The sequence below is a fragment of the Botrytis porri genome (assembly GCF_014898465.1).
Source record: "Botrytis porri strain MUCL 3234 chromosome Unknown BPOR_002, whole genome shotgun sequence".
Taxonomy (NCBI): domain Eukaryota; kingdom Fungi; phylum Ascomycota; class Leotiomycetes; order Helotiales; family Sclerotiniaceae; genus Botrytis; species Botrytis porri.
Window position 1 is genome coordinate 2,372,850 of NW_024066076.1, and position 25,166 is coordinate 2,398,015.

At 43.0% G+C, this 25,166-nt stretch overlaps 8 protein-coding genes across 8 annotated transcripts; 6 read left to right on the plus strand and 2 right to left on the minus strand.

Moving 5' to 3' along the window:
• Positions 1-4,328: 4,328 nt before the first annotated feature.
• Positions 4,329-4,608, plus strand: EAF01_001709 (uncharacterized protein; the record flags this gene model as incomplete). The annotated part of the gene is made up of 2 exons (XM_038909959.1): positions 4,329-4,443; positions 4,472-4,608. 2 exons carry the CDS (start codon positions 4,329-4,331, stop codon positions 4,606-4,608), a joined length of 252 nt encoding a protein of 83 aa, XP_038774771.1.
• A 2,783-nt stretch (positions 4,609-7,391) lies between these two features.
• On the plus strand, positions 7,392-8,933 carry EAF01_001710 (uncharacterized protein; the record flags this gene model as incomplete). Its single annotated transcript, XM_038909960.1, has 1 exon — positions 7,392-8,933. One exon carries the CDS (start codon positions 7,392-7,394, stop codon positions 8,931-8,933), a length of 1,542 nt encoding a protein of 513 aa, XP_038774772.1.
• A 347-nt stretch (positions 8,934-9,280) lies between these two features.
• Positions 9,281-10,288, minus strand: EAF01_001711 (uncharacterized protein; the record flags this gene model as incomplete). The annotated part of the gene is made up of 1 exon (XM_038909961.1): positions 9,281-10,288. The coding sequence occupies one exon, from the start codon at positions 10,286-10,288 to the stop codon at positions 9,281-9,283; it is 1,008 nt and encodes a 335-aa protein (XP_038774773.1).
• Positions 10,289-11,048: 760 nt separating this feature from the next.
• On the plus strand, positions 11,049-13,138 carry EAF01_001712 (uncharacterized protein; the record flags this gene model as incomplete). Its single annotated transcript, XM_038909962.1, has 7 exons — positions 11,049-11,173; positions 11,233-11,916; positions 12,088-12,123; positions 12,221-12,317; positions 12,382-12,617; positions 12,688-12,995; positions 13,089-13,138. The coding sequence occupies 7 exons, from the start codon at positions 11,049-11,051 to the stop codon at positions 13,136-13,138; spliced, it is 1,536 nt and encodes a 511-aa protein (XP_038774774.1).
• A 418-nt stretch (positions 13,139-13,556) lies between these two features.
• On the minus strand, positions 13,557-15,166 carry EAF01_001713 (uncharacterized protein; the record flags this gene model as incomplete). The annotated part of the gene is made up of 2 exons (XM_038909963.1): positions 13,557-14,252; positions 14,327-15,166. The coding sequence occupies 2 exons, from the start codon at positions 15,164-15,166 to the stop codon at positions 13,557-13,559; spliced, it is 1,536 nt and encodes a 511-aa protein (XP_038774775.1).
• Positions 15,167-16,373: 1,207 nt separating this feature from the next.
• On the plus strand, positions 16,374-17,966 carry EAF01_001714 (uncharacterized protein; the record flags this gene model as incomplete). Its single annotated transcript, XM_038909964.1, has 1 exon — positions 16,374-17,966. The coding sequence occupies one exon, from the start codon at positions 16,374-16,376 to the stop codon at positions 17,964-17,966; it is 1,593 nt and encodes a 530-aa protein (XP_038774776.1).
• Positions 17,967-19,672: 1,706 nt separating this feature from the next.
• EAF01_001715 (uncharacterized protein) lies at positions 19,673-21,241 on the plus strand (the record flags this gene model as incomplete). The annotated part of the gene is made up of 1 exon (XM_038909965.1): positions 19,673-21,241. One exon carries the CDS (start codon positions 19,673-19,675, stop codon positions 21,239-21,241), a length of 1,569 nt encoding a protein of 522 aa, XP_038774777.1.
• Positions 21,242-22,769: 1,528 nt separating this feature from the next.
• Positions 22,770-24,741, plus strand: EAF01_001716 (uncharacterized protein; the record flags this gene model as incomplete). Its single annotated transcript, XM_038909966.1, has 4 exons — positions 22,770-22,836; positions 23,200-23,242; positions 23,292-24,429; positions 24,532-24,741. The coding sequence occupies 4 exons, from the start codon at positions 22,770-22,772 to the stop codon at positions 24,739-24,741; spliced, it is 1,458 nt and encodes a 485-aa protein (XP_038774778.1).
• Between the last annotated feature and the right edge of the window lie 425 nt (positions 24,742-25,166).

Consider the following 25,166-nt stretch of genomic DNA (forward strand, 5'->3'; position numbering starts at 1 on the left):
TTACTAGTTCCTTGGGGTTCATGCCCGTCATATCTGCGACGCCCACACATCCGGCAGTGATATAATCTTAGTCCGCAACTCGTCAATAATAAAATTGATTGATGGTAATATATAAAACTTTCTATATTTGGTTTCATTGATGAGTTTAACTTTTCAGGCAATAAATAGTCTGAAAGGTCTAGAATATACCGGAACATTCCAAGTTCCAACCAACTACGGTGCTGAGGCTCTAAAGGAAATCGGAATTTTTGCCTCACTATCATGTAGATCTGCGCTTTCGGATATGCCATAGCCTATTTGGTATTCCATCGGACTGAGAGTTGATATTTACTAATTGAGACGCCTTTGGCTGGTCGATAAGTCTGCGATGTTGTCAAATAGCCTTGAATTCAAATAGGCCTTCGAGAAAGTACTTTGAATGCTATGACCGTAGTCTAGCGAGCGTAACCATCATGTCGCGTGTGGAAGAACCAAGTATAGGGTTAGAGTTAGGAGACACACAGACTGACAGAGTAGCTTTGAGGGTTTATCATCTCAGAATCTTGAAAGATGTTTCTTCTCCCATCTCGATGCAAGTTAATTAGTATGGCTATGGTATACATAACCGGAAAGTATCGTTTCAACGAAGAAATCATTGTTCCCATGGTCACAAGGTGACCCAAAGGATGGACGTTGAGATAGACTTACCCAAGACAAAACTTGACCGAGCACATTTCTTGGCTGATGTCATAAAGTCACGAAAACCTGGATTTCTTTTGAACTTTCTCATTATACTTTTGAGCAATCTTCTAGCTATAAAGCTTAATGATTGGCTATTGAAGACAATACGGGCGACAATACGAGCCAATCTTGAAGTGAATTCAGATGATTCAATATGAGACATTTAAAGACGTGCAACATATCTATATACTCCGAATTTCGCAACCTGCAATTGGTCAAATCTCTAATCTCCGTCAACAAGCAATTCCCAGAGTTGCCTGTTGTGGAGCTGGTTGTTGATATAGGGAGTCCGGAATTCTAAATTGACGTGTTGAGCAACTACGGCAAGATGCGAAGCTGTGTACTAATATAATTCATAGATCCGAGCGAACGAGCTCGACACCAAACTAGCGAGGGAACAGTTCGATCTTTTGGATCATATAAGTATTCACACCCCAAAACTTAGACAAACTGAACAAAATGTTCATGTTTTAGGGGATGTGGTGCAGCTGGAAACTCGAACAGACCTCTTTTTTCATTCTTTTTCTCAGAAACATGTGTATTATATGCACCATTATTCTATTCCCAAGTCCAGAAGATAGTACAGTCTAATCTGCATTTTTAATACAGCAATATTATTTCAGTTCGCTTAGTTATATTCTTGAATTTCAGATTGCTCTGATATAGTAGTATACTATCCTAATAATATGTTTATCGAAGCCATTTTACTCCCATACTCATAAGTGAGAACGCTATATTGACTGTACTCCATATAATGAGCGTGGTGTACCGTGAATTTCCTTGAGTTCGACAGTGCGCCTATTATATCGCTTAAGATCGAACGCTGTTGGATTTTGTATATGACCTAGAATATACACCATTAATTACCATTCAAATTTTCCATTATCTTGAAATCCTCTTTCTTCAGTGTAGTACAATTATCACACTGTTTGTAGACCTATACTCGGTGTAGCATCATCATGGCAGACATATACGCATTATTGCTGAGTATAAGTACGTACCCCACACAATTGCAGCCTCTTTCTCTGCGCTTCTCTGCAGACCTAGTCTGAGAAGTCGACTTCATCATTATCGATCCGCCCATTCCAGGTTTGGTCACCGTTCGTAACATCATGAAGCGCAGTGCACATCATCTAGATCCTTCCAACTTCCCAGGCCGCTCTCTCTGTTTATATTTGGAGTGGATCCAGCCCTGCGGAGGAACGGATAGATATCTCATATACTGCCAACCAGTAGCAAAAACTATGTTCATTACTGGCCGGAGTAAAACGGGACAGAAGTCCAAAATTTCTATACAGTCTGGGCGGTCTCGGATTCAGTATTCACACTTCTCGAGTCCGCTTGGCGCATTTTGTTTGAGAGGTGTAGATACACCTAGATCTCACGCTCTCAGTGTATCTTAACCCCTACACAACCGAGACTGAATCATGCAATGCTAGATAAACCGAAACCCTAATAGTGCAAAGACGATCGCACAAACCTCTGCTCACACACCGGAGCCTTGTTCGAGAACTCAAAGTTTTAACAATGATGTAGCATATAGGTCAAAGCAGTCCATTTCTCCGGAGCAATCACAGATCGGACGGGGGTCGGCGCTGCCACTGGAAATAGCCTGTATTTGAATCTTCGATTCAATCATGCTTGCTCTCAGGTCAGTTCATATGGAAATATTTGAGATGTGCAACAAAAGCAGATAATGAAGTTGCTAATAGCTTGATTGGCTCTCAGTCTCTCCAACTAACCTCAATAGTGACCCCAAGGTGGAGAGGCTGATCAGTCGGGCTGTTTCTCACTTTAAGCATATCTTTCCGACGGCCCCTAGATTAACGACAAGGGCCTTTTGAAAAAGTCAGACATGCATGATCTTGTCCAATAGAGAAAGTGTTAGGAGGTACCAGCACTTTAGCATGTTGCATGCAGGATATGCATCTTATTTACGTCCTTGTTCTTGAAGGTCCCAGTGAAAGCATTGGGGATATGACCGTCTGTTTCCGTGGCCATTACACTATCCAAGAAACGGGTCATAAACAATGCAAGCCTAAATCCATCTCTACAAATCAAAAAACACCATGTGTTCAGGATTCAAAACTTTACCAGAAAAGGCAAGAAATAGCTTAAACAGTAAAAAGCCGAGATTAAGAATCTTAGAATACACAGAGTATATAAAAACACTTCATAAAGACACCACTCCACGAAATCAATATTATCAGTTCCATTAAATCATTTGGGCCTGCATCCCAAACCTCCCACAAAAGAAAATTCTTTCATCTCAAACTCGCCAGCAGACTGGGCTTGAAAAGACAGCTATCTCTTGAAGAACCCGCAAGAGAGCATACTTCATGCCTAGAAGCGAGTATAATCTAGCAATTTTACCCAGTTTGAAATAATGACAAATTAATATACCTCTGGTTATCTTCATAAGTGCCAAAAACTTCTTTGTGACCACCGTTTTGGAGACGCCGAACATGATAACTATGACCATCTTCATCATCAAATATTCATTTATCTTGTAGATCGGAGAAAGTAAACTCCCAAGCCCAGCAGTTCTGACATCAAGATTGAACTGATTCTTCTGCTAAAATTGCTAAATTTTTGACCCTTCCAAGGATGCCTTCATTTGAATTTCGATGGCAATCAGAATTATATTATCAAGATGATAAATTCTAAATATTAATTATAAGCTAAGGAATTATTGTATCCAGGCATTTCTTCGAAATATTTGAGAATCGATTTGTTACGGAATTTTGCAAGCAGGGTAGTTTTTGGCATGTCCATCTTAGGTTCTGATGTCGCCAATTCTGCGATTCGAAATAGGAATTATCTTCACCGCAATTTCGCAAGTACACGTGCATAAACACAGTATCTTAGTCTGCTACGAAGCAGGTAAAGGATATAAGATCCGCACCATTCTGTTCCTTTGATACCCGAGCACATTTGTGGACTTCCAACTTGAGCTGTGCCGGCTTGCCAAAACTAACAATCTAGATTCAATAGAGACGCACGCATTAGGCTGAAAACTGGCGTGGTTGTGGAATAACGTGAGATGCCGCAAGCTGGACTTGCATCTTACATCTTAGGTACATTGACTCTCAGCTGACTATTTGGCAATGCTTGTCGAAGCGTACAGCATCCCACAGTATCGGACACCGGGACTCCCGTGGAAAGTTACCATCGAATGGTTGGAATTGTAAGTACAGTGAGTACCATGGTTGACTGGTATAGATGCAAGCATATCATGCAGCCATGAAAGAAAGATGAAGTGTTCTTGCAGAAAAGATGGAGGTGCGGTGTGTGGTGTGTGGTGTATCGTGTATGTGTAGTGGATGGATGATGGTCAGGGGTGCTGGGATTTTTCGAGTGAAAACTGCTCACGGTCCTCTCTGCGACCAAAACGCGACAAAACACAAAACACGAAACACGAAACGTTGATATCAATAATTAAACAAACGCTGGCTAGCCATCAATTAATTGATGGCTGTCGGTTCTGCATTTCTGTCCGTATTCGATCATCCGTGGATCGTGAGGGTAGCAAGAAGACGTGAGGATTGTGGGGAAGATGCAAACGGAAGTATTCTCGAGGATTCCTGGCCATACAATACACGTACAACATGGAATATCCGCATGCTGCTACTGCAATAGAGATTGTTTTATCGACGCGTTGTGCTCCGGCATACAGGCTAGAGGCGTATGGTTCAACCTCAGCATTGGATTCTCGAGATACCGGTATTCCATTTCATTCACTCTCGCAAAGTTATCGATATTGGTGGTATTCCATGCAAAGCGGAATGGAATCAAAACAAAGCATTCGTCACGTACCACCCACCCATGAATACTCCATACTGCAACAACAACAACAACTTTGTTGCAGTCACTACATCGAACCATTAACACTCAAAACGAGTAATAATCCATGATGAGCTGACGAATTGTCCCATTCATTCTCTGCTCATACTGCATAAGTTCGGCTTTGTTACCCGAAACGATGCTTGGGGAACAACGTCGTTGTGCTTTCTGCAATCAGCGCATAACTGAAGACTGGTTTTTCGTTCCGACTCGAGATCCATCCCGTCGCAAATATATGGGGCCATGTATGGATTGCTCGCATGAATTTGAGAACATGTGATTTCGCCCTAGTGGGAAAGCGTCGCAATTCTTGTTATGTTATGTTTTCATGAGTCGACCGTGGTAATTCACGCGTGCTTTGCGTCTCAAATCAGTTGGATAACCGTTGAGCACTATGTGCCGCTGTGTAAGACTATACACGTTTGATTAAGAGTGTACATGAGTGCCAGATGCTTGCTAGGGCTGCGTGCTCGATATACACACATGACTTTCACCCCCTTTCCTCCTTTGCCATTAGCGACTCAAGATTCCTATGTACTCTTCCTCTTCAGCCAAAGAAAATTTGTATCCTCGCATTGACTGATGGCTTCTATTCGTGTCTTTGTAGATTTTATTGCGCAGCGTTTGGTGGTTATTTGATCGAAGGTCAAGGAAGCTCCTGCCTCGCCGATGATAGTCTTTTTTTCTTCGAAAATTTGTCGTCAAAGTGAGTTGGTTATCTGTCATATCGATAAAGATTAAAGATTATCTCAATGACTGATGGCTTCCTTCTCTATTCTGGATGATTTGATTGCGTTGCATCCTGTGGCCATACGCTCAAGAGATTACGGACACTCTTGCGGTGTATATAGAATGTCTGTATTTCAGACCGTATCAATGCCAGAACTGAGATGCCCTTTATGGCGCTATTAATGACGTATTAGATTGTTGGTAGAGAATGAGAACAATCAATTATGTGAAGAGACGAAGAAAGAATTGTTCTTCAAAAAAAAAAGTGAGCGCAGTCCTCTTATATATGTGCTATCTATTTTGTACACTAGATCTATTGTTCTTAGCCCTCGTTGGCCTCTCATGTTATCGTCGATGTTTGCTTGTTAAAGATCGCCACTGATCGGGCTTTTCAATAGATCACTGGATTTTTCAAGGCAATGATTCAGGTGTTCACCCATCTGTTGTACTTAAATAGCGTTGAATAAAATAACCACGGTAGAGACAAGGTACCCTTTTATTCATTTCAAACATGCAATTCACCGATGCTTCATTCTTGAAACAAACTTCATTACGGTATTGATGAGGCATCAAGGCCAGTTTCGCTAATGCATGCCCCGTAACCCAGCTCTTGGCGAAGAAGAAAAAGGGATACACGAGATGTACGCTCTTTTCTATATTCAACATCAAGAAGTCGGTATTCCCATCTGATTCTTTTCACACAATTTGTTACAAGCTCTTGGATGAAAGTCGCATAGAAAATTATATTTGCAATAACGTTAATGCTGTTACATGATGACCAAAACTCAGCGTCTTTAATGTATGGTCCTCTTCGCATGGTTGGGCATGCCACTTTTTTTTACTTTGAAGCTCAGGCCTTTTGCCGATCAACACCATGATAATGATGGTGATGATATAGATGTAGATGAACGCCTTTCGAGATTGCCGATGGGGAGACTTTTAACACTTTGGAAAACACAGAGTTCCATCATGAACTATACTCGTTCGTCATATGGCACCTCTACAGTTTGTCATTGCTCAATTCGTATGTCTGGGTACTGTAACAATTCTACCAAAAGTTCCTTCATCTCATGGTGAGTACAATGCTACATATTTTATATATTATCACCTCGAAACTCCACTCGTGATCTGTTCGTTCGTGACCATAACCTACCCAAGCTCCCCCTCTCACCAAGTATGATCAGTGAAAACCCAAATGCCGTCTAAAATGTGAGTATGTTTTTCCAAGGTTTGCCGGAGTTCTGCAGAGTCCGAAGGGCACTATCGAATCTGGCATATTTGGCATGAAAGCATTTACCAGCTCGGTATTAGCGCAGGTCGGCTTGCAAGACCCGACTCCCACAAAATTTCTCCTTCACACAGCAATAATCACAAAAAATCTTTCTCTCAGCATCAAAATCTGCCATCCATTAAGAATTTGCAGGACTTTTCAGATATATCAGATCATACACCAGGGCGACAGCGAAGACCAAGTCTCAATCGCATCTGGTACAAATCTGTTCAACTTCCTTCTAGACGGCGCCATCAATTTGAAGCACCGCTTCTACTCCATTACTCTGAAAAATTCTTCACATTCTATTTGACTCATCCATCCCCATCTACATAAACAGATATATATCAGATCATACACCAGGACAACAACGAGGACCTACCTTTAATCACATCTGGTAGAAATCTGTTCAACTTCCTTCTAGACGGCGCCTTCAATTTGGAGCACCGCTTTTACTTCATTGCGCCGAAATATTCTTCACATCTTACTTCACTCATCCCCATCTATACAAACAGTGCGCGGTTTTCCATTTAACGATCCGAACTACAATCTATCTGCAAGTTGTGTTTCTATTCAAAAGCATCTTCGTGGTTTGTTCATTCGTCAAATACGTCACCACTACCCCTTTTCATTTATCGATACGATACAACTCCATGACCACAAAATAGCCACGAGCAAGATATCGACTACGAATAACATAACTTCGAATCGCATAACAACTTCAAATAGCACAACAACCTCGAATAGCTCAACAAGCTGGACTATAATAACTAGTACAAATAATAAAACAACTACGAATAATCAAGACACATATCATACCCTGCCAGTTATGTCATCAATTCGCTTTGTCTCGCGGCGTTCTAGGATATTGTCACCGCTATCGTCGCCAGCCGCTTCTCCACGTTCAGCTGCAGAATCTACCACAGGAGACTCTGAGTCTATCGATTCATTATCACAATCTTCCCTTTCAACCCCCTCCCAGGGCATGCGTACAACAACTCAATCACCAACTTTCCATCTATGCAACCCAGCTACAAACGGCTCTGATTCCAATCAAACTTTGACACCCATGGACCCGGTTTCTGAATCATCTGAAGCAGCCAATATTTCAGACATTCCAGGCATTCTTGGGTTCTTTGAATCAACAGCTACAACAATCCATAAGACCGATGAACTCGAGGAAAAGATGGATCTTGATGAACCTCATCAAGTCGGATCATCACACCCAGCAAAGAACGCTATCTCAAACACCGAGTCCAAGAAACGAGAGTCGGTTGATGATGAATCTCACCAAGCTGGAACCTCGCGCTCGGCAAAGAAACCTAGAAAGAATGTCGGGATAACCAACGGTGATTTGGATGAGAATAACATCATTCCAGATACCGACGACTCAAGTGGAATGAGAATGACCCGCGCAAAGATTCGCTCTGTCGGAAAGAAGATTGGAACAACCAACTACCATGTCAACGAAAGTCGTACAGCCCAATCCTCGAACTCTGCAGCCATCGACGCCGCTGTGAGCCAAAACAATACAAGAGTAACCTTGGGGGGTCAAAGAAAGGCAACCAATGTGGAGCAATTAGCTGCGGAGCCTTTACCCGAGAAAAGCAAAACCATAAGACTTAGGATTAAAAATACTGCCGCGACTGCGGCTCAGCGACGTGGCTACAGTGTCAAATTCGAACCTAAGCCTTATATATCTCGTGCTCCCAATACCTTCTTTAGAGCAGAAAAGAGGGAGGGCAAATGGAGTTGCAAGAAGCAGGAGCGTAGGGTTCCAGTTGGCGATGCTCAGTACATCTGGTTGCAGAGCCAACCCAAAAGTGTCAGAGACAACGCCACAGAGATGGATAGGGAAGGAACTAGCGACCCATTTGGAACCTTTTTGAAAAAGACGAGAAAAACTCTGAGCAATAGGATTAAGGTCGAGGATAGTTTGCCTGTCCAATACATGTCTCAAATCATCAAAGACCGCCACACCCCCATCTCTAAAAAGGAACAAAAGCGAATGGGTGTGGGTAAATCTGAGACATTCACTTTCAGAACTTATTTTCCTACTTCAGCCCTTGTTCAGTGCAGTCCCAGCTTAAGATATGACAGTACTGAGCTGAACGTGGAGTTCATCAAGACTGTGCTCGAGACAAAATCGAGGGAGAATCTCAAGTTGATGGCTAAGATCAAGAAAGCTATACAAATTCAGAAGAGGGAAAAAGCAAAGGCAGCAGAGGCGGCAAAGGTGGCAAGGGCGGCAAGAGTAGCCCGGGGACTTCCTGTTCCTCCAGTCGACTTCTCTTCAGCTTCTCCAGGGGGATATACTCGTGAAGGACTAGAGTGTGAGATGATCTTGGACGACGACGAAGACTTGCCATGAAAGTAGTCGTGAAAAGGGGTAGAAAAAAAAATGCCAATTTCTGACAGCGATTTTAGCGACAGAAGCATTGTTCTAAATCGGATTATATCAATAAATCTTAATGTCTATTATTAATGTACACAAGCCCAAGGAAATGACTTCTGGAAATCTACCTGTAATTAGTTCCAATATTACAAAACTCAGTCAATCTGAGTCAATATAATTTTTAAAAAAAGAAGCTCCGTATTTTGTTTTGATGGTATATGAATCAGGATCTGTTCGGCTGCATAGAAGTGATATCTTCAACGACGATATCCATTTGACTAATTTACATGGCTAGACTACAATAAAATCGGAATATTCACTCCTCACATATCGTCCTCGACCCCGACAATCTTCAATGAATCTCTCCACAGTCGTCCTTCATCTTCCGGATGATATGTTTGCTTTACCCATCCATTTCCGAAAGGTTGGTAGTCATCCTGTCCCCGTTCCGCTTCACCACAATTCTCCAAATACTTTCCTCCCTTTCCTTCCCAGTCTTTTCCAACTGCCGCAACAACAGTTGTTGCAGCTCCTTGCTCAACACTTTTCAGAGCCTTACGAACTTTCTCATTACTCATAACTTGAGTCACCCATTCACTGCCCACGTGTCTACTAATATTCGTGTCGATAGCACCAGGGTGGAGACTTGTTGCATGCAATCCCTGTCGACCATAGCGACGATCTATTTCATTGGCCATGTATATATTTGCGAGTTTCGAATTAGCGTATGCAGCTCCGAAATTGTAGCCTCCTTTCTGGAAGTCATAGTTGTCGCTGTCAGGAAGATCGCACATTCGGTGGCCGGAGGAGGAAATATTCACCACGCGGGAATGGAAATCTGGGCTGGAGCCAAGGAGTAAGGCAGGCTTAAGAAGTTGAAATAGAAGGAAATGACTGAGATGATTGGTAGCAAAGGTAATTTCGTGCCCGTCTTCGGTGAGTTGGAGATCTTGAATGCCCATAACACCAGCGTTGTTGATCAGTACATTGACCCGATTTCTCGATTTCTCGAGGATAGCTGCTGCAGCACTTTTGACACTGGCAAAAGAAGCATTATCCATCTCTACAAGCGTAACACGACCGGGCTCTAAGATTCCATTAAGAGAAGTCTCGGCCTTCTTTATGTCACGGGCAGTGAGGATTAGAGTAGCACCTGTGGCAGACAACGCTCTCGCTGCTTCGAGACCGATGCCAGAGGCTGAACCGGTGAGGACGATTACTTTTCCAGCCAGTTTACCGATCAATGATTCGTCCTGGATAATCTGAAGTGCAGTCGGCCGAGCATCTCCAGGGCCGTGGGGATCGGTATGAGATGCGGCGTAACGATTCATGGTGAAAAGTGTATAGCGTCTGAAAATATGGTTGGTCGAAGAAGAGGAAAGAGGAAAGATACTGATGATGAGATGGGAGAAAATACACGCTCGATAGTTCTATACTTATATGCATTCTTAGTCTAATTGTTGCTTTCCGACGAGCGGAGCAACTCTTACAGTAAACTTCTATAAACATCTATACGTAAGGCGGTGTAAAGCTTATAATATAGAGCTAAGCCTGAAGAAAGTCTAAAATTGAATCTGATAATTTGAATACAATTAACTTAACTTAAATTGATTGAAAGTCGATTGTTAATTGATTATAAATCGATTACGAATACCTTTCACCTTACCTATTCTGTATTCTTTTATTCCTAAAGAGTATGAAATAGATTTAGATTAAGTCTCTATACAGACTATTATAATAGATCGCAGTCTGAGTCTCAAAAGAGATAAGGAAACCTCCGAATAACTTATATGTGAGTTTCACAGTCATATTTACACGATGGAGCCCCTGAGTCTCGCTCTTGCTGATTGGGTTCGCTAGGACGCAGGATGGCTGGCATGCATAAGCGGCGCCTTGTCAGCGGCGTCTGTGCGCCGCCAGCCGAACGTTCCTGCACCAAAATTATCGATCAACAATGTCGGCGCACCTACTCCACATTTCATGCCCCTTCACGTCGCCTTGGGTTATCCAAACACTATTTTCTTCATTCACTCTCATTATACCCTAAAGTTATTGTAGAACAAAAGTTTTCCTTGGAATATTCTCCCCACCATGCAAACACCCAGTGATGGGTCGAGCGCCGACCAATTGCCGACGTCGGAGCAAGTATGCAATTCATGCAGGATACGAAAGAAGAAATGCGATAGAACACTTCCACAATGTTCGGGATGTTTGAGGTAAATCACTGTATTCGTTTTCCAGTTGTTCTTTATTGCGGTTAACAGTATCATATCAGGAGGGATCTAACATGCGAATACTCCACGCCAGAGCAGACCCGTAATTCTGTATCTACATCTACCTTAACCTCTACGCAACCATGGCATAATATTGAGATACCAGTAAATCATGACCATTTTTATGCTCAATCGATCAATTTCTCGGCAATGCTGTTTCTAGATCCATATATCCTACAGCAAGGACAAATTGACATACCCCAGTCTGGTAGTTCTATCCCAGCACATATTCTCCATCTACTAGGAGACATCACTTCTATCCACCTGTGCGTTACGGAGTTCTTCTCCCACGATCAGACATGGGTGGCTTTCTTTTCCAAGCCCCGTTTCTACAGCTATCATCTGCCTTCTCAGATCTGCATTCCTAACCGCCCAGAAACTATTCTCCTTCTCCTCTCCATAAAACTGATTACCACATTACCTCCCACAAATCCACGAAATCCTCAAACTTCACTATATCAAACCATAAAACATTACTGTCTTGAAGTAGAAACCTCAAATGTTCCTTCTCTTCCCATTCTCCAGGCGGAAATCCTGATCGCCGTGTATGAGATGGGTCATGGTATTTATCCTGCTACGTATCTTTCTATTGGAGCATGTGCGCGGTATGCATATGCTCTGGGGATAAATTGTAATAAGAGGCTAAATGTAAAGAGGGTTCTTACAATGATGGAGGTGGAGGAGAGGTTAGTATTATTGGCTCATTCATCATGCTTTGTATTCTGCAACGTTTAACTTTATTTAAGCATTACATCTTATCTATACCCCAGATCTATCTATTATATTCATATTCATCTCTTCGTGTTGCTCCATATTTCTGTTCTTGGTAGACCATTACTGACACTTCGATGTTTCAGAAGAAGAGTTTGGTGGGCCATTGTAATTCTAGATCGGTCAGTGATTCCCCCTCCTATGATCTCGTCTTCAATATCCACAAACTCAGTTATACTCTCCGAAAGCACTTGTGATTGAAACTAACTATCATCACAGTTTCATTAGCATAGGATCGCCAGGGAGACCCTTTGCAACCTCAGAACCAAACCTAGACGATACATTACCATGCGACGACGAAGCATGGAATCAAGGTGTAAGTTGTCTATCCTCAAATGCAATCACCAACTATTATAACCTACTTATCACCAATCTATCAGATCATCAATTCTTCAAGTTACTCTACCGTATCCTCGCCAACCACAGGCCACATGAGAAAATTCGCTCTGCTATGTCAAGCCGCCAGATTATTAGGTCAAGTGCTCAATCATGTTTCTGGTGCTTCATCTCACGACGATGAGCTATGGATGCAACTAGATCGGACGGTAACCTCTATGCTTGAGGCATCCGTGAATGTGGAAAATCCGGATTGCGATCGCATTGCGTTTATTTATAGGTATTTCTATCTCTTTTATCCGTCCTTCCCCAACGTCCCAAGCATAATAACCTGACCAACTCTCACGCAGCACCCTTCTAGCCCTCCACACATCATCTCTCTCCCCACACCCATCCAATCCTCCATCCCCTCTACGTCAGCACCGCACAGAACGTAAAGCCCAACTCCTCCAACGCATAACCCAACAAATCATCGCAAACATGTCTACTCCCCATTCTATCCTAGGACGCGATCCCAAGAACATGTCTCTATGGGCGTTATTTTTCGGTTATCATATGTGCGTTGAGCAAATAAGATCTAAAGATCCATCTTCCCGCGATATTGTGGTTCTCGTGAGGAAGGGATTTGAGGAGGCGGATGTGAGATGGAATGTTGCTGGTACGTTTCTTCTTTTCCTTTTTCTTCTTCTCTTTTCTGATGATTGCTTTGGGATTCGGTCGATATCATGTAATTTGCGTTGATGAGTTCTAGGTGTTTATCTTCGGCTACTCGAGGCGCATGAGGTGATGGATGGATATTGAGATACATTAGGGATGGAGATGGGGAGTTGGGAATATAGGATCTCTAATCGAGGATTCTGCGAATTATGAAAGATAATGCTATTGCTTAAGCAGCTGATTCAATTGTCTCGGAATCAGCCCCCTCCCAGAATGCATAGACTTGAAAGCTACCAGTTCTGGTAGTAGTGGAATTGGCGAATCAGACGGCATGGGTATATGAAATGGATTTAATAGTGCCTCCGTTTGTATTTGGCATTCAACCATATCCATTTGTTGGACGTATTTCCAATGGTCATAAAATTACACTTTGAACAGCCTCAATGCGTTCTTCTGCGAGGAGATAAGGTTTTCCCTATCCGCAATGTTCCATCCTCGATTGAAAAGCACCCCCCACTATGCTCACTTAACACCATATCCATACACTAATCTCCCCTAGTTTTCACGCAGCCTTTCCCTTCCCTTTCCCTCCAAATTCTAGGACTTTTTTCTTCCCGAAATTCCTCGCTTTCTTCCACTTACAATACAACACGACCACGTCTTTTAAAACTACGAATAGACATCCTCCAACTAGACTTCTCGCCCATTTATGTTGTAACAACCCTGGCTTTCCTCCCCATCTCGCCTTTACCCATATAGATGGTAATGCGTATTTGAGCGCGTCGCCCATTATGCTTGATATTGCAGGAAACAGCACTGCACCCATAAACTGGAATGACAAGCTGTGTGTACTAATATTTCGACGGACCCCCATATTGTTTTGATCGCCGTTTTCGCCTTGTCGGCCACCTTGGTTGCCATTTTGATTCTGGTTGCGATCACCCAGATGTGCACCATCTTGGGGAACCAAGTTTCCGTCTTCGTCCATGACTTCATCAATGATCTCCATTTCCATTTCCAATGCTAAGAATCCATCGCCTTCTCCTCCTCTCCGTTGTTCTGCAGCAATTTGTTCTGCAGTTTCGCCTTCTCGTGGTTTACGCTGAACAGCCAGATCCCATTTCTTTTCCAAGTCGGAGAACATGTGACGGTAGAGGGTATTGTATGCCAATCTGACATAGGGAACAAGTACGAACGCGCGACCCGGGGATGGAGGCCAGGAGGTGATGCTCTTGCTATCGGGGCTAAAGAGAAAATACTTGTGCCATGTTAGCAAACGGAGACTTCAATCATACTTTGCCCATTAGGTGCAACTAGGAATTCTCAACCTACAGTAACAGGTACTATACTGAAAACTGAATCCGCAATTCTTGTCCGTGATAAAAGGAGGGTTGGTGCAATCAATGGTAGTCCTATTGTTGCCCTCCAACTTGGTACAGCCATGAACCCGCCACCGAGAAATGGAAATAAATATTTAGTTAGCATCTGTCTCATGGGTAGGTGTATGCTACCACCAAGAACGGGACGATCGATGAAGTCGTTGTAATGCGTCAAAATCATCTCGCGGGCTTCATCTGCGCCAAATACCAACGCGAGGCTGTTAACACCAAACAGAAGAGATCCAGAGTAAAAGCAACTGAATAATGCGCCGGCGGCCGTGGGAAGTACCATTGTCTCCGCCATACGTCGTATTTTGTCGACCGTCAAGACGAGATAATCTTTAGGCTGATCTATTTTGAGTTGATACTTGCAGACTGGGCAGACAATCTTGGGTGCCATTTCCTTGTCTCCAGATACTGCAATCCATTCCATCAAACACGATTCGTGAGCTCGCAAAGAACAAGGACACGGAGATCGCCACGGTGAAGCTTGAGGCCCATCGTCGGTATCATCCATTTGGCATATCCAACAGGTCTGTATTTCCTTCTCCGGAGAAGGTATTTTATCTTCTTGTGCATCGTAGGACTGGGTAGAGTTGCTAGATTGAGGTTGATTTAAAATATGAGCTTCATTTGGTTTGTCGACTATAGGCATGGGAGTTTCGGGAGAATTGCTAGCGGTCGTTGGAACTGCCATAGATTCCTGGCTCGATTGCTCAGGACGTTCTGGGTCACTTCTATCTTGCGCTTTTTGAAGACCAGGGTTGGGATATGCTGATTCCATCTTGGACATTCGGGAATAGTTACTGATCGCAATGATTAAGGAAAGTAGACGGACGGGTATTATCGCATTGCTGGGACAAGAAATGAACGGAAAATGCTTAAAGAATACTATCAACGTAGGTATCGGTATTGAGGAAAAAAGCTTGTGTGAAAATGAGTAAAATTAGGTAGGTAGCCTTCCCGTCGTATGAAGATGCATCCTCGGTTTGATGATGACGCCACACAAATTTACCTTTACCAGCCACAGTGGATTCTCAGCCTTGTCACTTCAGACCAATTTGATGAGATTAGTAAGCCACCTGGGCAGACCCCTTTCCTTCCTCTGCTATGGATGTCTCGGGGATTGAAAAGCCGAAGGATCTCACCCGGCCTCCCCGGCTCATTCTTCACGGAGTAAATATACTCGCTAGCTATCTCGTATTCAACTCCACGTTTCCTCCACTACAAAGTTACCTTCTTTCATTCTTCTTACATCAAGTTTCAAAGCCATCACTGTAACAATTTAGCATTTGTTATGCCTTCCAAGGTTCCTCCTTATTTCCCTGCATAATATGGTTCATCCAAGAGAACAGGGGGAGGCTCACTCTAGAGTATCGCTTAGGTCTTTATTGGTTATGGCCCGTACTACTCTGCAGGTAGGCATTTCGAAATTTCATGGCGGATCTTAAATCAATGCGAACCAGTAAAAGTCCTCTCACTCGGTAAGTGAATGAATTTGGTAATACCGGTATCACCAAAGTGAAATGAGGACATAGGCAGGCTCACAGGGTCACCTTAAATCGAAATCTTTCAAGTGAGATGTACCGGTACAGCATGATTGGTTGATGGCGAAAACGTTCCGTCGTGTTTATGTGCTACCGTAACTGATGGGCATCACCGGTAGCATTTTCTTCCAGTGCTACGGCGCACATGATACCGTTGCCAATTGCTTGGAAACAAGTCAGAACCAAACAAAATCATTGATGATCTGAAACTGTCTTGTAATTTCTCTCATTCTGGGATGTTGGCAGGCGATGTTGGCAGGCGTACCACACCATTGTTGATAAGGTCGCAAGTTTATCTACTATCGCCTTAGTGGAGATTTTAGCTTTTACCGACTTTAAACTTTATACTTGATTCTTATTCATTTATTGCCCACTCTTTCTTTGGTATTTTGGTTTCCTTCATTCTGGGGTTTTTTGTTGCTCTCTTTGCACCTATCCTCAGTCAATCGAGCCATGAAATCCAGGAAAACTATCCGCTTGGCTATTCTTTTGGCTGCGTCTTCGATAATCGTTCCCTCATTAATATTGTTTGCCCGCCATGGTACCCTTAATGTGACATCATATTTTGGATCACCAGCAATACTTGGAGATGGTTTTGGATACGAATTTGTCGACGAGGATTGGACTGGTGATTTGGCCGGAATTGATTCGCCATCTGATTGTAATATTACAGAAAATTTTGAGTGGTTGGGAAGGTACAACTTATCGTATCCTCTGAAAGTTGCCCAACGAGATATTATCGCGAAACCCAATCATGGAGAAAGACCGTCAGTCACCGTGATGAAAGCGTCCTTGTTCGACAGCCCTGAAATCCTCGAGCGCGCAGAGCTTTCTGTTGATAGAACCGTCGACCATTGTTCCCCGCTCACTCTTGAAGTTCCTTATCCTCCCATTCGGAAAATCGACGCTTCGCATATGATATTTGGTCTGCAGACCACAATAAAGCGTCTTCGGGATACAAAGACGCACTTAGCACGATGGCTGCCAAATAGTGGAGCTCGTTTGATCGCGATAGTCAAAGAAAGCGAAGAGGTATTGGCATCTGAATCTGAAATGGCTCAACTTCAGAAAGAATATCGCAAAGCAGGCATGGACATCACGATAATATCACCCGTCAAGAAAGAGGACTTTTTCAATCAACGATATTTCTCCCTGATAGATCTGATGTATAAGGCTCGCAATAAGAAAACAAAGTGGACTGTGGTTATGGACGACGACACATTCTTCCCTTCTATGCGTGGGCTGCTAGACGCGCTTGCTCTTCACGATCATACGCAGCCTCAATACATCGGCGGATTATCCGAGAATTGGGCAGCGGTGAGAATGTACGGACTAATGGCATTTGGAGGGGCTGGCGTCTTTCTCTCCACGCCACTGGCAAAAATCATCCATGACAACAACGAGGAATGTAAAAACAACATGCGATTTACTTCCGGGGATACACTGGTGATGGACTGTATATATCAACATTCTAAAGCCCAACTTACAACAATAGCTGGACTTTCGCAAATCGATTTCATAGGAGATCATTCTGGTTTCTATGAGAATGGAAGAAAGGTATTATCTTTACATCATTGGAAAGCAGGATCGGCGACCAAATATCCTTACGAGATGGATAAGATGCATTTAGTATCAGATGTATGTGACGAATGCTTTCTACAGCGTTGGCAATTTGATGACGATATCGTCCTTACCAATGGGTTTAGCATCGCGGGATATCCCAAAGGATCGTTAGAGCGAGGGGCAAAGAGCGATTTAAGTAACTCAACAATTATTGATGGAAGTGTCGACCTGAGGAGAACAGAAGTGACTTGGGATGACAAGAATCTCGATGTTGAGCATAGTCTGTCACCAACACGGCCAGAATTGAATGAGACAAAGAAAACTAGCTGGAAATTTTTGGATAGCTTTTTGGTCGACGGACATGTGGTCCGACAAGTGTATTTGAAAAAAGGACTCGAAGAAGATGGAGATGAAGTTCTGATTTTGAATTGGAGACAAGCGAGAAAAAGCCACAGTGCAGGAGGAACTGAAATCAGACATTAATGTGATTGAGAGATAGGAGTCAGGGCTTCCATTTTTTACTATATGACATACCTTCGACAATCGGGCATACAATAGGCGTCGATAGATGTTTGGGATGACAGGTCAACTGCGATGGGAATTCTGCAAGGGAAAATTTATATCATGAGAATGACGATTCAGGATCTCATAATGTATATGTGGATATAACTTCACCAACATGGACATAACAGGTCGAGGAGTTCAGGATATCTTTTGGATACGTAGAAAAGTGGGATCGAAAAATAAAACACAATTCACATATATAGCTTTGCATCAAAACAGAAACAGATCTCAATATAATAATAAGAATACTTGCTGCATTTGAATGTCCCATCCGAGAAAGAATATCCGAACCCTTTGAATACGTTTCAACTCGGGAGGTTATCAGCCAATCCCCCAAATAACTTTTCGCTACGCAAAGCAACCTTAATAAGGTACAAATAGAATGACATTTGCGTTTTTTGTTGCACATCTATGAATGCCGAAGTTATCCGCTCCTACGAGGACCGCACATTTTGGTTGAAAGGGCCATTGGGGCAATGTCATATTGGTGGTGCGTTGGCTGGAGTGATAGTTTGGGAACCGGCCGAACATTAAGAGATTGAATGCCTATCCTCAGGTTTAGCGATCACGATCAGATAGATATGTTTTCGATATTTAAAGAATTGATTAATTCGAGAAATTCTGTTGACGGATACACATTCAAGATTCGAATAGCCTTTGACTGCTTCATGTTAGGTTTCTCTTCTCCAGATCACAAGAGGACGAGAAGATTGGAAAAGGGGGTTCGGAGAATATGGTCGGATTTGTCTGGGGAATTCGGATGGTTTGGCTAGCTGATGAGAAATGAGAGATGGAGTGGTGGGGGTTAGTGGGGTGAAATGAGAATTTGAGGAGGGAAAGATGGGATGGGTTTGATGAAAGATATGATACGGGTAGATTCGTGATATATGGTTTGATATAATAATGTTATGTGAAGGAATCTGAAAGTGATTGTATAGTAACCATTTCTTTTGAACAATCGGGTAATAAGCCCCTTCATCAGCTCATCACAGAGGTAGTCGCCAGGCCAGTGGCCAGTTAGATATGATTGGCCATATTGGGCTGCATCGGTTACCGTAGAGATACCCAGCATCAATATAAGGTTTCTTTACTCGCTCAACACAACACAGTCAACATGTCTATCTGAATAGTACTCAACTATCAATCATTTCTCCTCGGTTCCAGCCGAATGTGCGGCTCAAAGTAAGGTTATAATTTCATTCAGATTGATGTTCCACTCTGAAGCTTGCTTCTATTCACATATACGAGTGGAATCTGGTAAGTTTTTCCGTCTCTAAATGAATAGTGGACGACGGAACGAGGCGCACCAATAATCTGGAGAAGACTTCGGGGCACAGCGGGGAATTTGGCGGGGTCATTTCCTCTTGTACCTAGGTATTGCCCTAAATGGTACTAGATATGTGATGGTGAATGTTATGATCTCGTGCCCCTCTATGATCCGACAGATGGTTTGTGATTGTACTTTTCTATAACTCGATTTTTTTCCTGTTTGAGCATTTATCTTTGATCTTTGCAGATTTACTACCTACATAGTCGCAGACTCCCAAGCTCGTGAATCCGCAGCAATTGATACCGACGGCTATCCTCCCCGCACACCCCCTACTTCTCGATAACTTTCATTCATAATGGCTGGCATTGTACCTGTCGCAAAGTCTCTCAAAGACATCTACACCGAAGATGCCTTGACGGCACAAACCAAGAGATGGGATAATCTTCTCAAGCAATTCAAGAGCAATTATGGACACGATGCGCAGTTCGTTTCACGATCTCCAGGACGTGTCAACATCATCGGCGAGCACATTGATTATTCTTTGTACTCGGTCTTACCTATGGCCATCACTGCAGATGCCTTACTCGCAGTTTCCACCCAAATCGACGAATCCGCTTCGACTAGTACAACATTCAAGGTGCGAGTTTCGAATGTGCAGGCAGATAAGTTCCTAGCACATGAATTCGATATACCATTCGATGCAGTAGAGATCGATTCCAAGGTACACGAGTGGACAAATTACTTGAAGTCTGGACTCCGGGGTGCTTTAGAGTTATTGAGAAAGAAACATGGAAACGGCTTCAAACCCAAGAGTATGGAAGTTTTGATGGATGGAACCGTACCTGCTGGTGGTGGATTGAGTAGCTCTGCTGCTTTCACTACAGCTTCTGCTCTTGCAGTTATGTTCGCTAATGGTGAGCAATCTGTTGACAAGACGCAACTCACAGAATTGGCTATTGTCAGTGAGAGAGCAGTAGGTGTCAACTCGGGCGGAATGGATCAATCTGCATCGGTCTTCTCCATTCGGGGCTCAGCATTATACGTATCTTTCAATCCAACCTTGACTGCAAAGCCCGTTCACTTCCCAAAAACAAATCCTGAACTCACATTCGTTATCGCACAATCATTTGTCGCAGCAGATAAGCATGTCACTGGTCCAGTATGCTACAACTTGAGAGTTGTAGAATGCAGTCTTGCCGCCGCCTATCTTCACGCAGCTATCAACAAATCAAAGGACCCCCTTCCTTCCGACTCTGGACCATTGGGTGTCTCGCTCCACGGATTCCATAGTAAATATCTTGGAGATTCCACTGCACCACTCGAAGAACAACTTTCGGAACTTATTGAAGTCACAAAGAAAACATTTACAAAAGAAGAGGGATATACTAGAGAAGAAATTGCATCCGTCATCAATATGACAGTCTCTGAGTTGAACGAGCGCTTCACTTCCACTTTCCCCGTCCGCGCTGAACATTTCAAGCTTCGCCAAAGAACCCTCCACGTTTTCACCGAAGCCCTTCGAGTTCTAAAGTTTATGAAAGTTCTCGAGCATCCCGAATCCTATCTCAATGCCGATGGTGGTGATTTCACTGAAACTTTCAACCGAAAGCTTGGTGACCTAATGAATGAAACCCAAACTAGCTGCAGAGAAGACTTTGACTGTAGTTGTCCCGAGCTAGACGAACTTTGTGAAATTGCGAAGAAAGCGGGTAGTTATGGAAGTAGATTGACTGGTGCCGGATGGGGTGGATGCAGTGTCCATTTAGTACCTGCGAATAAGGTTGATGCGGTTAGAGAAGCTTGGGAGAAGGAGTATTATTCAAAGAAGGACTTGTCCAATGAGCAGAGAGAAGCGGCAATCGTGGTTAGCAAACCTGGTAGCGGAAGTGCGGTAGTTGTTGTTGAAGATGGAAATGTTGCTTAGATAATAGTTTGCTATTAGAGATGATAAAAAGCCTTGCGATACCAATACCCTTTATAGATTGTATTCCCAATTTTGTTAGAGGTTCTGTTTTTGATGGCTATTATGATAGTCCTGAACAATTGGGTGATGGTCAGATCTGAAATCAAATATGAACCTTTTCCACTGTCTACTAGAGATCAAACGTTGATATTTTGGAAGATGTGCATGTGTATGTCAACATATCTATGAAGAGGGATTTTATACAAAAGGGAGAGTAAGGTGAAAGTTGACGTTATTTCTAACGCATTATATGTCTACCTACCTACTAGGCAGGTAGGTAACGATCGAAGAAATACATGCTGAAGTGATTCCCAAACCAGTCAGGCGGACAGATCACAGGATGGCTCTTTAAAATTACTTGATTTGTTTTGGTCAAGAGAGATGAAGTTCTTAAACTTATATTCTGAGTGGTTTATAGTGTTGTTATCAGATATCAATTTGTAGACAGGGAGGGAAGAGGGATGGTGGTGTCGATGATGTGGTGAAGCAAAGTGTATGTCAGGTTCTCGCCACTCCCTAGTTAGGTACCTACAGAAAGATTGTTTCTTTGACCCAGTCAAGAATTTTTGATCGTCTGATATGCTCAGGACTGAGTTGAGCAATATAAACTTATTGTTAGCTAGCTGAAGGTTAGCTCGGAAATTGATGTGTTGTTTGATGAGTATATCTGCTATCTCACTTCAACTTCCTGCTTCTGCTGTTGCGGCATTTCTAACCCTCCACCCCTGTCATGGGATTTACAAAGTGATAGAATTCACAGGCGACTGTATCCAGAGAGGTGCTATGGACGAATGTCTTGATGGCATATACACCTTCCAACGAGTTGCTTGCAATTCCTTCGAGATGGTGGTGGCCAATTTTTTTCCATGGTAACTCTTACTTTCATCCCAAGGCATGCCTAGCAATTCATCTGCGGCATTTTGAGTATGGCACTTGCGGCTATTCTTTTCATGTATTCTCTAATAGCAAGTGAGGTATTATCTTTCAGAAGCTGTTCTGCAAATAGTCCTCACCCCGAATGAAACAACGAAAAGACGCAGCGACCAAATGAGATGTCAAATGAGTGTAGACATAGTATCAGTACCTATTGAAAAGTACTCAAGCGAAGCAGTAAAGTCAAGATCATTTGGAAAGTGGTACAAGTTCTTGTCCGATATTCATAAGCATGTATAATGGTTCCGGTAGTAATATAGTAGAGGATTAGCTTTCTGGAAGTTCATGTTGTAGCAACAATGCCTCTAGAGCAGAAGAAAAAGAAAAGAAAAAAATCTTGTAAGCCAACTTAACAAATCATAAAAATTATATTGAAATAAGATAAGGGAGACGATGAGGTCCTTTTCTAAAGTCGGTGACAGAAAAAGAGGGGCAAAATGGCTTTAGAACTATGTGCACGGTTGCATACATACCTCGATAGAAATGCATAAACTTAGAACGTTGATTGATTCGCTCATCGTCCCTCACATCTGATATCATCAAAGCGAATCAAAATATGGAAGGTACTTCATCAAACGGGTCGGGAGGGAAAAAACATGTTAGGCAAGCTTCTTCGGGGAGAGGTAAGCTTTCTTCTTTGTCGCAATGCAACGGGCTGGTGTTTGAAGCAATCTCCACCACCATCATGAGGACCTTCCAAGAGCTACAGTCATTACTTCGGATGAAATGATGTGGTTGTACCTAGAAGAATTCAAAGATAGTTGGAGAACCGTGTTTATATCCTTGGTTTTATTGGAAGTCACACGAGCGCGCGACTTTCATGAATACGGTAGGGACTCCTTGGCACGTGGCTCTCCCCTGGAAGGTGCCTTGTTTAAAGGTTGTCTCTGTCTTCAACTAAACACCTTCGATATTCTGTTTGTATACACAGAACGACATTTGAACCATGGATCGAAGCAAGCAGCACTGGACTAATCGCACAACAGCTTTACCCAGACGGCCGACAAGAGGTCCGTTGGATATCAACGAGTGCGTATCACTCCTATGTACAGGAACACCAAGTGCTAAGTTTAGATAGTTCACCTCTAAATAGTCCTTTGTCGCCTACAAATTACATTAATGCCACACAAACACGAACACTTTCACCAGGTGGCCCAGCGCCAAGAAGCCGAACACCTAGGCTCCCGTCACCGAGTCCCGGCTCGAATCTATCAACCAACACTTTCATGACAGCTCCCACATCGCTCTCGCCATCACAAAACACATCATTTCAATCAACAGTCTCAACACTTCAGAAAGACTTCACCTATCTCTTACGCCCAGAAATCTATCATCCTCTACCCGTTCTTGAAATTCCACCACCATTTCGTTCTTCCCCAGCTTCATCACTCCCACCTAATCCTGATGTTAATACTCTTTCGTCACTCCTGGCAGCGGGCTATTTTCGAGCCGCGGCTATTCTGAGTGCTACTCTATTAACATCCAATCCTGGACCCTCATCACATGATGAGATTTTCAACCTCTTCTATATCCGTCTCGCATGTCTTACGCTCTGTAATCAGACACAACTTGCAGCTCAAGAAGTCAAAGCTCTCGAGGATCTTAATGCTGCTTACTATCGAGATGATGAAACGGATACACATATGGTAGGATGGGAGCTGAGGGTTTTGGCAGTTCGATTGCAGGGCATGGGATTAGGGGATGCGAGAAGAGGTGTTATGGGGTACTATGATTTGGCTAGAGATGCTAGAAGTATGTTGACAAAATTGAAGAAACGTAAGGTAGCTGGCGATGCCTTAGATGGTGAGATCGTAACATGGGAAAGGAGATTGGCGGATTTGGGTATCAGAGTTGCGAGTGCCCTGATTGAGATGGAAGATTTAGTAGGAGCGGGGATGCATCTGAAGACTTTGAAGGTCAATGAAGAGGGAGATGAGGAATTAAGGGCTCAGAAGGCATTACTGTGGTTGTGTTTGGGGGACATTGATGCTGCAAGGGAGTGTCTGAAGAAGGCGAAAGGGGGTGAATTTAAGGCGAGTGAGATAGATGGAACAATCAGAGCTCTTGCTTTTGTTGCTGAAGGGAATTATGAGGAAGCAGTTATCATTTGGGAAGAGCTCATTGCCAACGAGGAGACGGTCGCTGGAAAAGGAGAAAAGGCTATGTGGAGACAAAACCTTGGTGTCACATTATTGTACTTGGGTCGTGGTGATGAGGTATGTATCATTCCCTCCCCCAGCATCCGTTTCCTGTTATGGTTATCGTTTCTTCCATTATGAAGCCCGCTACATCATACATACTCACAATTTAAGCAACAGGCAAGAACTATTCTCGAATCACTGATTGCAGAAGACAATTCTTTCCACGCTTTAACATTCAACCTAAGTACTATCTATGAATTATGCACAGAGAGATCAAGAACTTTGAAGGTTGCGTTGGCTGAGAAGGTTGCTGGGATGGTGGATATTGGGGAGAATGAGGGAGTAGTAAGAGGATGGGAGAAAGTTAATGGGGACTTCAAATTGTGATTGAGGTCTGGTATCCTTGTTGGTTTTGTGGGATGGAATTGGACAAGGTGAATGCAGACTTCCAATACTAATTCACACATTTCATTACTAGTCACCCCTATAGAGCAAAGCAAAACCAGTCGACAGAATAAATTGTTGCAATATATGTATGTACCTAGGTAGGCTCTCATATCAGATGCATTGACCTACCTCATCACTTGGATTTATCCACCCAATCTAGAACATTGAAAGTCCGCTGGTGGTCATAAAAAATAAATCATAAATCATAAATCATAAAACAGTAAAAGATGATTGTTGATTGGAGTGACCCTTTATGCACGATTTATGCACTCTTCACTTCCCCAACCAATCAAATTGACAGAAAGTCTAAAAAGAACCTTTCACTCACTACCCCACATTTTGCCCCCGATACCGCTAGAAAATTG